General features: G+C 40.8%; 2 protein-coding genes across 2 annotated transcripts in view; one reads left to right on the forward strand and one right to left on the reverse strand.

The window, feature by feature from the left end:
* Nucleotides 1-1,511: 1,511 nt before the first annotated feature.
* il4i1 (interleukin 4 induced 1) lies at nucleotides 1,512-6,889 on the reverse strand. Its single transcript, XM_074679517.1, has 8 exons — nucleotides 6,845-6,889; nucleotides 6,090-6,192; nucleotides 4,638-4,852; nucleotides 4,444-4,556; nucleotides 4,141-4,342; nucleotides 3,972-4,040; nucleotides 3,750-3,886; nucleotides 1,512-2,761 (listed from the first exon to the last, which is right to left on the reverse strand). The coding sequence occupies exons 1-8, from the start codon at nucleotides 6,887-6,889 to the stop codon at nucleotides 1,993-1,995; spliced, it is 1,653 nt and encodes a 550-aa protein (XP_074535618.1). The 3' UTR covers nucleotides 1,512-1,992.
* A 2,061-nt stretch (nucleotides 6,890-8,950) lies between these two features.
* Nucleotides 8,951-14,716, forward strand: part of snx19b (sorting nexin 19b) — a 53,866-nt gene continuing 48,100 nt past the window's right edge. The window contains exons 1-5 of the mRNA XM_074678934.1: nucleotides 8,951-9,032; nucleotides 10,314-10,596; nucleotides 10,677-10,871; nucleotides 11,405-12,622; nucleotides 14,390-14,585. Of these exons, the coding sequence (XP_074535035.1) occupies nucleotides 10,336-10,596; nucleotides 10,677-10,871; nucleotides 11,405-12,622; nucleotides 14,390-14,585 (1,870 nt within the window). The 5' untranslated portion in view covers nucleotides 8,951-9,032; nucleotides 10,314-10,335. The remainder of the gene's footprint in view (nucleotides 9,033-10,313; nucleotides 10,597-10,676; nucleotides 10,872-11,404; nucleotides 12,623-14,389; nucleotides 14,586-14,716) is intronic.

The raw sequence follows: 14,716 nt of genomic DNA on the forward strand, positions 1-14,716 counted from the left end.
ATTTAGCAATACAAGAGATCTGAAAGGCATCACAGAATATTTTAAGGCACTCTTTTGGATTTTTCTGACAAATGTCGGTCCATTAATGCAAAAAATACTTCCTTACAGGTTGTGCGCAAACCAGGAAGAACAAAAAAATAACCCCATTTAAAGACAGACTTATGATTGTTTTTTCATCTGCACAAGAGAGTAACTGGTGTGAAGTTATCAGCAATTGCAATCAGAAGTGGTCTGATTTTCTCATCTGTAACTCATAATAATTGACTGAACGCCCAGGAGATTAATAATAGAAAAGTTAATATCAACTTCTACATTACAAAGACTGAGCGTCTGTGTTTTATGAAGACTGAGTCAGTTTGCAGGGTTATCTCTATCAGTAATGACATTTTCAGATCTTCATGGTGACGGCTGCTAACTTTGACCCCGTGCTTGGTTAAAGATGAACTCAGTGGTGACCATGACCTCTTGTAAAAAGGCCTTTTCTAGTCTTGACCCCCTGACAGTCTTCAGACCTCAGCTAATTATCAGAGGATCCACTCCAGAGATGTTTTTACCACCTCTATACTTTACACAGTTTGACTTTAAAGCCTCAAATGTGGAAATGTAAAGTGAATACAGTTTTTAATTAGCAGTAGAAGACACTAGTTTGATAAGACTAACCCTCATCTACTGACTACAGATTCAAAGTTCCCAAAAACAGTTTGTATTAAATGGATAGTTCAGGTTTTCTGGTGAAAGCTGAACTATCAACCACTGCAGACTGGACCAACTGTGCCGTGCAATTCAGCTACCTTTAAGAAAGTCTGACCCAGATACTGAATTCAGGACAAGCCAGAAAGTTATAAGTGCTTCACTTTGGCATCAAACAGCCTTTTTATTTGATTTTTTGGATGCAACACGCTTCTCCTCCTGGAGTACACTGATAAGCTATTTTAGCCAACTGCAGGCCAAACGGGAAATAAATATGACTAAACAAGAAAACAAGTGATTGCTTGGCAGCTAATTCTTTAAAAGCTGGAGCTATAAAAGGAGATGTGTCGCTTTGATCGACAGCTAAGCTCCCTCTACATCAAGGGACAATGAGAGGAAGCATAATAAAGTCTGAGATAAGAGCCATTAAACTGGCTTCAGCTTCAGATCATCACAAGAATATGCCCTGCAGCAGGCTGCACCAACAAAAAGGATCTCTGATCTTTATCACCAGGTTAGTCTGGAAGTAAACACACGTCAGAGCCTTTCATGGAGGAGGTGGAGATGCATCATCTCTTTTTACAAATAGTTCAAAAGAGCCAACTTGCACTTCAGAAAACATTATCTGTATCCGGGTTTTGTTGTGTTTCCCATTTTATTTTGATGCTCACACTAATCCCCAGACTTCCTGCTCCTCTGTGTTTCTACTTCCCTGATCACCTTTGTGTGTCTCACCTGTTTTCTTACCTCCCCACCATTTTGTCTTTTACTTTTTTTTTGTCTTGTCAACTCTGTTTTCCTTTGCGTTCACTTTTGTGTGGTTTAAGTGAGCTTGTGTTTCTTGACTTTGTGTTTGCCCTACGCTTTTGAATACCTTTGCAAGCTTGACTACCTTGGATTGTTTTAAACAGGCTTTAATTTGTCTTATGGTCCCTGGTACTGGATTCAAGTTGCAGGATGGCATTTATTCTGTAGATTGTGATCTCGATGAGTGAAGAACAAGATAAAGAGGGAATTTTTTAAGGTGTGTCTACTGTGACTGACAGGAAACAACCTTTGCTAACCTGGACAGAGATCTAACAGTTTACATCCAGCCTCTTGTGAAGTACGTGTGCTTCTGGTTAAAGGTAAGAAGATGGAGATGTCCAAAACTCTAAATTTCATGCACAGTTGCACAGTGCTGGCCATTTTTTTGTTTACAGTAAAAACTGTTTATGAAATATTATCCCGAGATAGTGTTAAAATACAGACCACTGAAGGCTGAACACCATGTGTGTAAAAACATGTTTGCTATAACCAAAGCTAAAGTGTGAGGCTGTTTATATTCTTCGCTGCCCTCAGTGCAGACTTCATGGCAGTCTCTATCCAACCGTGTGGTGTTGCTGTGTGCTCTCCTGCAAAGTGCACCCGGCCCTCGCTCTGGAACAGTTCCCGGGCGTAGTGTCCCTGCTGGTACGGGGTGAACAGAGCAAAAGCTCCCAGACTGTATGGATCCAAACCCCACTTCTTCACCAGCCCCCCTGTCCACAGAGGCCGGATGTGCTCTCCGTGGATCTTCACCAGGTCCTCCAGAGCCACATCCATCAGCTCATTGTCACTCAGACCCTGGAAGAGGGTGGAGTCATCTGAGCAGGTGTAGGAGGCGAGGAGGGCGCCTGCGTCTGTACTCGGAAAGCTGTGGCTTGGATAGTAGATAAAACGAGAAGGCCGGTCTGTGACGCTCTTACCTCCCCTGATGCCCTCCTTCTCCCAGAATCTCTGACTGAAGCTCAGGATCACTTTGGTGGAGCTGGCGTAATGAACCGAGCGCAGAGCCTCCATCTTGTCTCCGGACAGAGGAGGCAGGAAGTCAATGAAGACAGTGGCTTTGGCTGAGGAAGTAACCAGAGCGAAATCCACTGTGAGGTTGACCAGGGAGCCAGAGTTACGCCAGTCGTGGTACGATATGGTCACATTGCTGCTTCCTGTTTGGTTTATCTGTTTGACTTTGGAATTAAGGAGGATTGTGGCGTTCAGCAGCTGGAAGAAAGCATGTGGGAGGTGGTCGAAGCCATCTGTCACCTCAAAATACCTGGAAGAAAACACACAACACAAATCTCTGAATCAAAGGTCATCATGTGAGTCAACACTTGAGAGAATTTCTTAAAATCTGTTCCCAACTTAGCACAATGCAGCTTTGGACTAGCCTCACTTTTTAATTATTTTTGGTATATTGTGCTGCATTTTCTCATTTCCTCCAGGCTCCTCTGGGGTGCAGGTTCATCTTCTGTATATTTTATAACAAACATTAACTTTTAAAAGGTGCAAATTTAAAGAAAGCGAAACGAACTGAGGTTCGAGTTGCCAAATGGATGTCTACTATTGCTCACATCACTTCAACAGGTGTCATTTATATATATATATATATATATATATATATATATATATATATATATATATATATGTGTGTGTGTGTGTGTGTGTGTGTGTGTGTGTGTGTGTCTTTTTGAAGGAGTGTGTTTGGGGTTTCAGGTGTTTCTGCAGACAGCCTCAAGTGGAGGCTTGATGAACTGCAGTTTCCAACATTTCTGAATAGACTTCTTATTTTTAGACCAGAGGTTGCTGCTTGATTTTAGATGCCTCTAGCTTTTCACTCACGGGTTGCCTTCAAATTAACTTCCAACAACAGCTTTTATTTGTGAATGAGCAATTATCCACTGCACACAATCAATGATCACATAATCATATGGCTTTTATTATGTGCAAACAAGTTATAATCTTGTGCAAATGTCAGTGATTCCACTTTGCCATCTTTCGTTTTCGTTGCCCACTACTTGCAGTTAGTATGTATTTACATTAGTGTCACGTTGGGATTGGCCTCTTCTGTGTAACATGGTGAACTTTTACTAGAGCCTCTGCGAGTGTGTCAGGTTACAAATAAAATACCTAACATGACCATATTCTCCTCTTAAATAAAGGAATCTGGGAGTTGTAACTTCTCTGAGTGTCCATGTATATTTCTATCTGCTGACTTACCGTCTGTATCATGTTACATGATAAAGATGTTGAATATTTCTCACTCTGTGTTGTCGTTTATGTCTGACTGAATGTACAGCATCTCAATCAGTGACGTGTAGAACAGACTGTTTTCATTCAGGAGGTCTCCAACCATCCTCAGAGCCCCACGGCTCAGGTTCCCCTCCTTCACCAGGTACTCCTGTGATCCATTAAAAGCACACGGTTTGATCTGAGGTCACAGTTTTCAGTCAGCTTCAGACAATGTTAGATGAGAGCGTCCTTACCTTCACTGTGTAGGAATCGTACTTATCCAACATGGCGCTGCAGCCCATCACCTTCAGGTCTTCCCTCACCTGTAAAAAGATGGCTCTAGTTAAAAAAACAAAAAAAACACGTAGAAGTACTGATGAGCACAGAATAAATAATGACACAGAGCGTGATGTTTGCACAAACCTTCCAGAGCGTCTCACTGAAGAGCTGAGCTGCTGACTTCCCTCTCTCTCGGCTGTCCAGGTTGTAGTTGAGCACATCAGGGTTGTTTTCCACGGCGTAGGTTTTCTGCAGCACTCCATTTACAAAGTAATACGTGTTGATGTCGTCTTGGATGAAGTGGTTCAGGGGGATTTGTAATTTGGAAGCAAAGGAGAGAAGAATCCTATCGGAGCAGAAACATTGTAGCTGTATAATGATAGCTAAACATGTTGGTGTGCACGAAGAGTTGCAGAATTAAAATGAGCTGGTTGTTTGAGAACTCACTTATGGAAGCTTGGGATCCTCATGGCACCCAGCTCTGCGTACCATCCTTCTCTTCTGTTCCTGAAGGTCTCCACTCGTCCTCCAATGTGGTCACTGGCCTCGATTATGGTCACCTTCCCAAGTCAGGACACATATCTTCATGTTAGCTACACAGAGCATGTTAGCATCTACATTTGAAGTGTACACCTCTATACCTTGTGTCCAGCATCCTCCAAAAACTTTGCAGCGGTCAGTCCAGCAATGCCTCCTCCGATGATGGCAACATGTCGAGGCGTCTTGGTGGCAGGGAGGCCTTTTTCCACGATGTTGAGCAGCTCGCTGTAGTCTGTGTCCTGAAGGCAGTCATACAGAGGATCTCCAAAGATCCCACTCACAGCGACCACCACCACCCCAACCACGACCAGAGGAACTGACAGAGGGACATCAAACGGCTAGAGTGATTAATTCTTTCAGAGAGTCAGGAAGTGAGGAGGATTTACTGACTTTACCAGCTACAGCTGAAAACTTCCCCATACAGCACGACTGGAAACTTCCTGAAAACTACAGGTTACTGCAGAAACAAAGTGACGTGTTCTTTACTTGATATCATTACAGGAATCTCAGTGTACATTTCTAATTCTGACACACTTTGGTTTAATGATGATGATGACTCATTTAATCATTTATCCATCCTTTAGTATGCCCATCCATCAGGCTACCCATCTGCAAAGACATCCATCCATCCATCCATGATGTCAGTGCAAGCTGTCGAGTATTGTTTTAACAGAGCTGTCTAAAATTTCATTTTTACCTTTTATTTCACACAAAATTTGAACTAATTGAGAAACAATGGAAAAAAACACACCATGATTTGCTCGCTGTTGATGCGTTACACACAGAGATAAACACCAGATGACTCACAGGAAAGTATCCAGGTTTTTAGTTTCTGTTTTGTGAACAGTGTCTATAAGATGAGTCAGACAGGGATTTTTAATTTGGTTTTACATTTCACTGCCAGGAAATGAAGCTCCCTTACTTTTGTAATTAACTTACATCTCTGTGTTATATCTAATCTTATTTTTCTGTCTGAAAGATGGTAGAAGGCTGGAGCTTGACAGACTGGAGTTAAGTCACAGAGCTCCAGTTTAAACAAACTTCAAACTGTTTTGGGTGCATAAAAATAAAACATGTTTATAGAACATTAAAGAAACTAGTGCTTTTGAAAACATACTTGATGAGAATGAAATTAATTATTGTAACTAAAAAGAACATTTTACATTTGATTGGAGTGGAAGGTTGAGCCCTTATCTGAATGATGATGCAAATAGGCATTTTACTACATGCGTCATGATCCAAATATGAACACAAGCCACTGAAACACTTATATAAAGTTTGTCACATGAAATGCATGTTTGCCTGACACTAGCAACCCCTTCTCAGAAAAACCACCAACCTCCTGCACAAATGTCACAAACAATACATCTTTGAACCAACCAAAACCACATCATCTGCAGAGCTCGCTATCTTGACATGCCACGCTGAAGTCCTTGTGCATTTTCACGTTTGTTCTCATGCATTTGTTTCCAAACACTGGATTATAATCTAGACACATTGTCTTATAGCTTTTATTTAAAGACATTATGTGGAAGAAGTTATTGGGTACTTACAGAATTTGCACAGAGCCATGTGTGGGAACATTTTGAGGATGGAGCCCCACAGATTGGACGTCTTCTTTCTGCTGTTACTGACAATCTGGGAGGAAAAAGAAACCTACAAAACACAGGAAAATTACGTTTAAAGAGATGGAATTTACAGAAATTAAACATGCTGAGATATATTTCTCTTTTGTCAAAGTTTTACCTCAAAATTGAAGGTAATCACAAAAAAATGAGCCTAAAGATCCCAACAGACAAATAAGAGAGCTCTGAAATAAGAGAGCTCAGAGTGGACTGCTCCTGCACTGCACTCACCTGTAGTAAAGGTAATGTCTCATCGGTTGATGTGAGTCTATGCATGACTGAGGAGAAATGAGCCAGTCTTTGTTAGAGCTAAACTTTCATCGCTGTCTCTCAAGAGCAGGCTGGAAAACCTGGAAGTGTGGGATGTGTGAAATTGCACACAACGTTTAATTTTAATGAGGGGACTGACTGTGTGGCTCCTCAGGTCTTCCAGAAATATTTTCCCACACCGGCTCGAGAGTCAACCACACTGAACAAATCAGATTAGTGAGGTTATACTAGTCATCTGCATAGCTCATTTCCTCCATCTGCACTCATTTCAATATCTGACCTGAAAGTGCTCATAGCATCCAGAAATGTCAGGCTCAGTGAAACTTAAAGCTGCTCGGCATTAACATCAAATATATTACAACAGTGGATTTAAAGGCCTTTTTTCTTTCATTATAAAAAGGAAATCTACCTACCTGTAAGGATGAAGAGTCTGTGGCAAAAAAGTAGCCCTGGCTCATTTGACTGCTCTGTGCACATCTGCCACTAGCTCTCAGTTTTTATAGGCTGCTGGAAATGAAACCAAAAGGGGATAAAATAAGTTTCATTTTCCTGACATCAAAAGTGGCAGAATCTTTTGTTTCCAAACTTAAATGCTGTTTTATGTTTGGAGTAACTGGAAGTGATGAATTAAGGAAATGTATCGATTATTTTGGTTTTGAAAAAAGTGTAACTTATGTCTATTTGTCTGGACAGCTGAATTCTCTCTTATGTAAAAGCTTAGTTGGGCTCACCTGACCCTGCATTTATGGATCAGGTGAGTTTTTACATCACAGGTTAAAAAACGGTTCAGAAATATATATATATGATTCAAAGCTGATCCAGCATCTTTAAAAGGTCAGAGGTCAGGTTTTATTTCACATTATGTGTGAAAACACAGAGGTCAGTGAACTAATGAGGCTTTAGAGGTGAAGTCAGCCATGTAAATGTATAATGTGAAAGGTAAAGCTCTCATAACACCCTGAGAAAGCTGACGGTGGTTGTAGCTGTGCGGTCAGGTCACTGCAGGTCTGAAGAGAGAGAAGAGATGGGAAAATAGGGGGAATAGTGTGTGACTGGAGGATGGAAAAGCCATTTCAATCAGGAAAGACTAATAAGGAAGAGAAGACAAATAGTATGAGTGACCAATTTTAATGAAACAGATAAAGAATTGATGAGTGAAAAAGTCTTTGGCGCTTAGACCCCGCAGGAAGTGATCGTTTCAGGAGCATGAGGAATGATTGATGCTCCCGTAAACTTCCCCCCGGAGCCTAGACACTGGTGGTGGTGAAGAAGTGTGATGCTTGAGTTGAGACTTGAGGGATGACCGAGGCCTGATGGGGTGGTGAAGGGGTGGAGGTGGGTTTGAGGACCTTTTCGCTGAATGACAGCTGACCGGCTGCAGAGAGAGAGAGAGCATATTTAAATATGACAGCTACAACGGATTGGCTGAGAGAGAATAGGTGGCTGACTGTGATTGGGAGAAAAAGAGATGAGAGGTGGAGTTATGAGGAAGCGATTAAAGACAGAGACAGAAAAGGGGCATGCCAGGAAGATTGTCTTTCAGATTGAACTTCCGCTAAGCTTCATGTTAAATTAAGAGTTAGAGAGATAGATTTTCTTCACTGAAAACTAAACAAAACAAAACGAACAAAACAAAAAAACCCTCATATTATTTACTCAAAAATTCTCCCACTTTTTTCTCCTGGTAACATTTTTGAAGATATTACTTTTTATTGTTGTTGTACTGAGGTTTCAATTTTTCTTTATTTACATTACTTAAGTAAAATACAGTGTTTTTTTTTTTTTAAATACATATGTACTAGCCATATATCAGCCATGTAGAATTGTACATAAAACAAGTGACATTTTACATGCAGCAGTAAATGCTAGTAGATATTCACATAAGAAAATGTTTACCTTAACTGAGTGGTCATTTTGCTTTAATAGAAAAAAATAAAACTGCATGGTAGTCTTGGTAGTCATCTCAGATAGCAACACAGCATCAGAAAGCCCAAAGAGCTTCACAAAAGAGCATGGACAGAAAGAAACAGCAAGGGTAGGTAGACATCCTCTAAATAAATAATAACAAAATGATACCATTAGGCCGATTCAACCAAATATCTTAAAATGTATAATAAAAGAATATATGTATAAGATGAAACAAAATGATGTTGAATCAGTGTGGAAAAAGTTATAGTGGTAATAATGCAGCCCAGGACTAAAAAACGATGTCAATTGGAATAATATTTATTTATTTATTTATTTATTTATTTATTTATTTTAAACTTTATTTATCAGTATATTTTTAAGCACTAATTTTAGTCACAAAATATTTGTACAGGGAAGGGTCGCAGTAATACTTTCACTGTTAGACACGTCACCATGTCCCTTAAAACATCCTTTAAAACTTCAAACTTCCCTCTGACTCATTTATTTGTTTGATGTAATATATTTTTTTTAATTTTCTAGCGGAAAACTAGATTTCCCAGAGGCTGCACAGGAGCAGCTGGAAATCTTCTCTTTTGAGCTTACGTCAACACCGGAAGTAAACAAACCGGACCAAACAGCTGACATCAAGACACTCACGAGACCTTTCATTGAGTGCCATGACAGCTCGTGCAGGTTGAATATCTGTGTCTTTTATTTTACTTACCTGTTTTTAAAATGAACGTGGGATAACATGCCGCGTAACATGCTGTGCTTCTGTTGTTTGGTGCTCCGTAATATGTTAGCAGCTAGCTAATGATGCTAAATTGTTTTTGATGTAGCCTAATGCTAACGTTCCTCACTTCAGACTCGAAACGCGTCTTTTTTAAACAAATGACCAAAATTTGAGATTGAGGAACACTTCAAATAGATAGATTTGATCTTACACTTCCTTCGGCTTTAATGTAGCACTTAAAAATGTGTCATATAGGGATCATTGAATGAGTTTCCTCCTGCTGATGTTTCTGTGTAACATGGAGGATGAGAGAGAGCAGCTCAGGGTGGCACACCATAAAGTAGGATTAATGCTGAAATACGATATGTGAGGTGGTGTAGTCTGTTAGCCGAAATGTCTATTTTGGCTTTAAATGGGGTTGTGGGATTCTTAAAGCAATACTTGATATTCATTGGGTTGTCAGATTAGAAGAAAAGAGGAAAGTGTGGGAGTTACACAAGAGGTTTGGTTGGGCGTTTCCTCAGCTGGAGATAACGGTGCGTATGAGGGCTAACATTAGTCACAGATGCTACCCTGCAGCCCCAGGCTAACAGAACTGATAAAAACAGATGATAAGATGAAAAAACACTCGGTGGATGGTCAATCTTGTGGACAAATATTTACTACCGAGACGTCGCGCACTGACGTCAGATTTATAGTAATAATACAAAAGCACAACAGTAATATTCTTTGTACCGTATTTCCTGACGACAATGAGGTCAATCTATCTATCTATCTATCTATCTATCTATCTATCTATCTATCTATCTATCTATCTATCTATCTATCTATCTATCTATCTATCTTTCTTAAACTACCTACCAACACAAAATATTAATGTATTTCTGTATATTAGTAGTAGTATTAGTATTCATTCTGTATTGAAGTACTACTGGTGCCTTGAGATTTGAGACATTCGTGTCCATATGAGAAATGTTCTTAAAAAAAAAAACACTTAAAGTGGATTCAAACAATTGGATTTAACAACAGGATTGAATGATAATAAAATTATCTACCAACAATGTGAGACATTGCACATTTCTTGGTTCACACTTTGTTTCCTGGCCTAAAGCAGCACTTTCTTTCCAAAATAATTGTTATTGGCTCATATTTTGGTTGCTTTATAGTGGTCATCAATTTTTTTCATCAATTTTTTTCAATCCTCAGCTCGCACTCTAATGTTTTTTTTTGTGTTTTTAAAGGTGTGATGTAGATCTGGTACCCATGATTTCTACATTGCATCCTGAGGGAGTCCAGCCACAGACCAAGCCCCCCGGTGCCATGTCTGAGGTGCTGGGACAGAGGAGCCTCTTGGGCTTTGGGGTGCTGTTGGCTTGGTTGGTGCTGTTCCACCTGCTGGTCAACATCTGGCTGCTGTGTGTCTTCACCAGTCTGTTGGTGGTGCTCGGCGGCTGGCTCGGCTCACAGGCTGTCCTGGAGTCTGACAGCGTGGTTCACCTGGAGAGGTTCATCAAACTGGAACAGGTAAATTTATATGTTTTCACTCTTATCCCAGTTATTTTCTCTCTCAGCCTTGCTCTAATTTCAAAACCGCTATGTTTCAGATTCCTACCTCTGTGGAGGACGAGCATAATCTGGATCATGAAATCCACAACACAGTGAGGAAAATCATCAGGGACTTTGTGTCCTCCTGGTACTCCACTGTTTCCTCAGAGAGCAGGTTTGAAACTGAGGTTCAGGATGCCATGATCTCTATGGCCATGGGGCTGAAAATGCGCGCAAGGCAGGTCGACAGGAAGGTAAATAAAACCTCAAAAACATTCATGTTGAGAGGGTTTGATGCTGTGTTATTGCTTACTGCTTGCCTGCACGCCTTAATTCCTTACTCCACTTGTTTTTGGCATTTAGATACTTATTTAAGTTAAAGCTCACACAACAACAATTAGGAATAAATTAGCTTGATAAGGATTAACTTCAGTGAGATACAATGACTGTAACTTTTTTTTTCTAATGTGCATTTTGGTATTATCATTTGACTTATGTCTCACCTGTTGAAATTTAGGAGGTGGGCTTAAAGACATGAGCTGTAGCTTGTCAGTTGTAGGAACGCAAAATGTTTGGGCATCACTTATTGGGAACTTTCATGTCATCTACTTTTTTCAGTCATGCATTTTCTGAAACATGCATTTTCGGAAATTATAGGAGGTCAGTGGTAATCCGAGCAGCCAAGCTCTGCACAGGGGGAGGTCTTAGGCAGCTGCAATAGGATTCATGCATATCAAAATGTGTCTTTGCATTGCAGTCTCTGGCTTGATATTTCTAATCTCTGCAGGAGCTGACCCAGAGGATCCTGGATCTGTTCGGCTGCCACCTGCAGGACTACATCCGAGCCAAAGAGCTGGTGTCTGAGCAGCAGAAACCTCTGACATCAAAGTGGAGCAATGAGACTGAGCTGTGGAAAGCTTACTCCAAAGTCACCACGCCTCACCTCGCCATGACCAGCGAAACAGTGGAAGTGAACCATGCCAGAGCGGTTGTAGATTTGTTGCTGCATGTTTTGGTACCCCAGCCACATTTGGAGACCCGTACCGGGCGCTTTGTTGTAGGAGAGCTCATCACCTGTAATGTTGTTCTCCCTCTTATTGACAAACTGTCAGACCCTGATTGGCTAAACTGTCTGATAATTGAAATATTCAGCAGGTCAAGCAAATCACAGGAGGCGATAAAACCTGAGCCTCAGACTCCATCATCGCCAAAACTGTTACCACCCCCTGCTGAGTCAGAGCTCCCTTCACAACAAGAGGCTCCTCAGAGGAATAATGAGCTTCCTCCAGTTAGAGCTGTGGCAGAAATCTTTAACCACACAGACACAGGTGCCACTGAGATTGCATATGATGTGGTCGACTCAGAGGAGGTTGAATGCGCACAGAGCATTGCTGAAGAAGAAGAGCCCACTCGACCCTTTTTGAGGCGTTACATGAGAGGAAGTAAGTCGAACCCGTTCTACCAAGAAAACGACTCTGATCTGGATTCTCCATCAGTGGAGTACAAACAAAGCTCCATAGATTCCCTGGTTATGATTGGCCATGAAGAGGGTCTGTATCACACTCAGAAAGACTCTGTCTCATCTGCTGAGAACAGCGTGGACCAGGAGGACGTCTGCCCGAGCCCTGTGGATCTAACCTACCCCAAAGTCCTGCTGAATTCACAGCCAGTAGATCAGTCGAACAGCTGTACCCCCTCACCGGTTAGAACAAGAGATGGGGCGGTGAGCAACAGCAGCATCCAGGATGTGGAGAGAGAAGCTCCCTCAGCGAGCCTGGCCAGAGATCTCCTCCTGAGTGTGGAACAGGGGGGCTTGGGGAACTCGACAGAGGTGACTGAAGTGAGTCCTCTGCAGGCCTCGTCCCCCATGCCGTCATTCAGTTTCGAGCCCCTCAGCAGCCCTGATGGACCAGTCATCATTCAGAACCTCCGCATCACCGGCACCATCACTGCTAAGGAGCACCGCGGCACTGGCTCACATCCTTACACCCTTTACACCATCAAGGTAAGAAGATGAAAACATGGATCTGTCTCTGCTTCCACTGTTCATCATTCATTCCCTCATTCTTCATACATGATGGAGCTATTTTCTTAGTGAGTCAGCTGTTCTGTGGTGGGCACTTCTAGCTCCACGTGGTCATGTAAGACCAAAAAATTTAACTCAAAACAATATTTTAAAGGATACTTTGAAGTGAGGATGTAGGAACAAACTGCTCCTGTCTCTCAAAGTGACATAAGTTAAAAGCATTGGATCAACTTTTGAAGTTTGAACGTTTTAAAGAAATAGGATCATTTCGTCAGACAAAATCTGGTCAGTGCATCGCCATTTTTTTTCTTTAAAATCATAATTTTTACTGAAGATTGAGAAATGTTTGGTCAGTAAATTCATGAGTATCCAAGCCAAGCCAGCAGACTAGAATCAGACTAAATTTAGACTCGCCATTATTTTTAGTGTGTGATAATTTTGACATTTTTTGATTTCTTTAATGTTGTGTTGCAACCTTGACATAGCAGAGTGTGTTCACAGTGGAGGTGTCAAATAATCCATCAGACTTTACATCTGTCAGGGTCACCAGTTGGCTGAGTGGTTTTTATAGAGTCCTCCTTGAATTGGTTGCTTGTCTGTCTCTCAGTCATGACCGTTTCTGTCTTTCCTCACCCTGTTCTCCCCACATTTTCCATCTCTTTTCAGCTGCCCTTTTAATAAAGAAAAAATGACCAAAAATGAACCTTTGAATTTACATAAATGAAAACAAATCAACCACCAGAAAGTGTTGGTATTTATTTTATTTATTCATTTATTTGACTACATGAAAACATTGTTTCATAGAGCAAAATTGTAGATGTTGTGCATCAAGGTGTCTAGCAAAACCTCTCCCTGGTTAGATTTAGATTAAGTGCAGAGCGATTGGTTAAATGTAATGTAATTTTTGAGCAACTGTCAGGATCTTTTGTTTGTGTAGCTTTTCTGAACCCTCTATGGACAAGTAAGTAGTATAAAGTCCCATTTGAAGCCCCACTGATCCAGATTTATTAATCCCCAATAGTTTTTTTTTTTTTAAATATTGAGCATTATGAAATCCTGTGACTTTATTTATATCAGGATCAAGTTTATTGAATCTGTTTTTCTGTGACAGTTCAGAAGAAAAGAAAACAGGATTTGATGGTTCTTGACGGAAAAAAGTGAATTTCCAAATGCAGGTTTAAACTTTTAAAAGCTTATTAATGACATTTTGATCCAAAAAAAACACAAATCAAGTACTGACAAGACTCTACTTTAACCTTCCCAGAATCTCAGCTCTTGGTTCTCCAACTAGATTTTCTGCACTGCTTTGCAGTTTTGTAGTGGATGAAAAAAGACAAAAATGCTGATTTGAGTGTAAGCACTGTTTTGTCAACAGGATCTGGTGGAAAGAATGATCAGAGCACAATTATTTATGTTTATGATTTGTAAAACAATGAATTTAACTCTCTACTTCAGGCCTATCTAAATGGATTCATTTAAATGGTGAAAAACTTGAAGCCCAGCAGCAGAAAAGAAACAAGCCTTTGAATTAAGCCTTTAAAATTTGCCAAAGAGGCCTAAAAAGTGCTGAATTGTCCCTCTACTTTTACAAAATACAGACAAAAAATAGTTCCCACTTGAAAAGGGAGGGAGTTGCAGTTAAGATACAAACATATTAGGACCAGAGCAACCAAACAGATTTTCTTCAACTTCGTCACACAGTTACATGAAGATGCATGAAAGTTATTTACGCTTTGTTAATTACAGTATGAGACGGCAATGGGTTATGAGCATCCAGGAGGCCTCCAGTCCAGCTCTGAGGAGGGAGAAGTTTTACCGTCAGCATGTGAGAATCCGTCCGTCCAACCCGTCGCCTATCACATGGTCAACAGACGATACAGTGAATTCCTGAACCTGCAGACACGACTGGAAGAAAAAAATGACCTACGGAAACTCATCAAAGGTTTGAAGGCTGGATCAGTTTATGAATTATTTGTATATTGGAGTCAAAATCTGAAATCCAGAGCTGCTGGTTAGAGGCACCGCTGTGCCTGGTGGCATAGTTTGCTTTGGTCTGGCTTTGAGAAACTCATG

The sequence above is a fragment of the Halichoeres trimaculatus genome, unplaced genomic scaffold (genome assembly GCF_033239565.1).
Source record: "Halichoeres trimaculatus isolate MK-OKI-2021-1 unplaced genomic scaffold, fHalTri1.1 fHalTri1_scaffold_9, whole genome shotgun sequence".
Taxonomy (NCBI): Eukaryota; Metazoa; Chordata; class Actinopteri; order Labriformes; family Labridae; genus Halichoeres; species Halichoeres trimaculatus.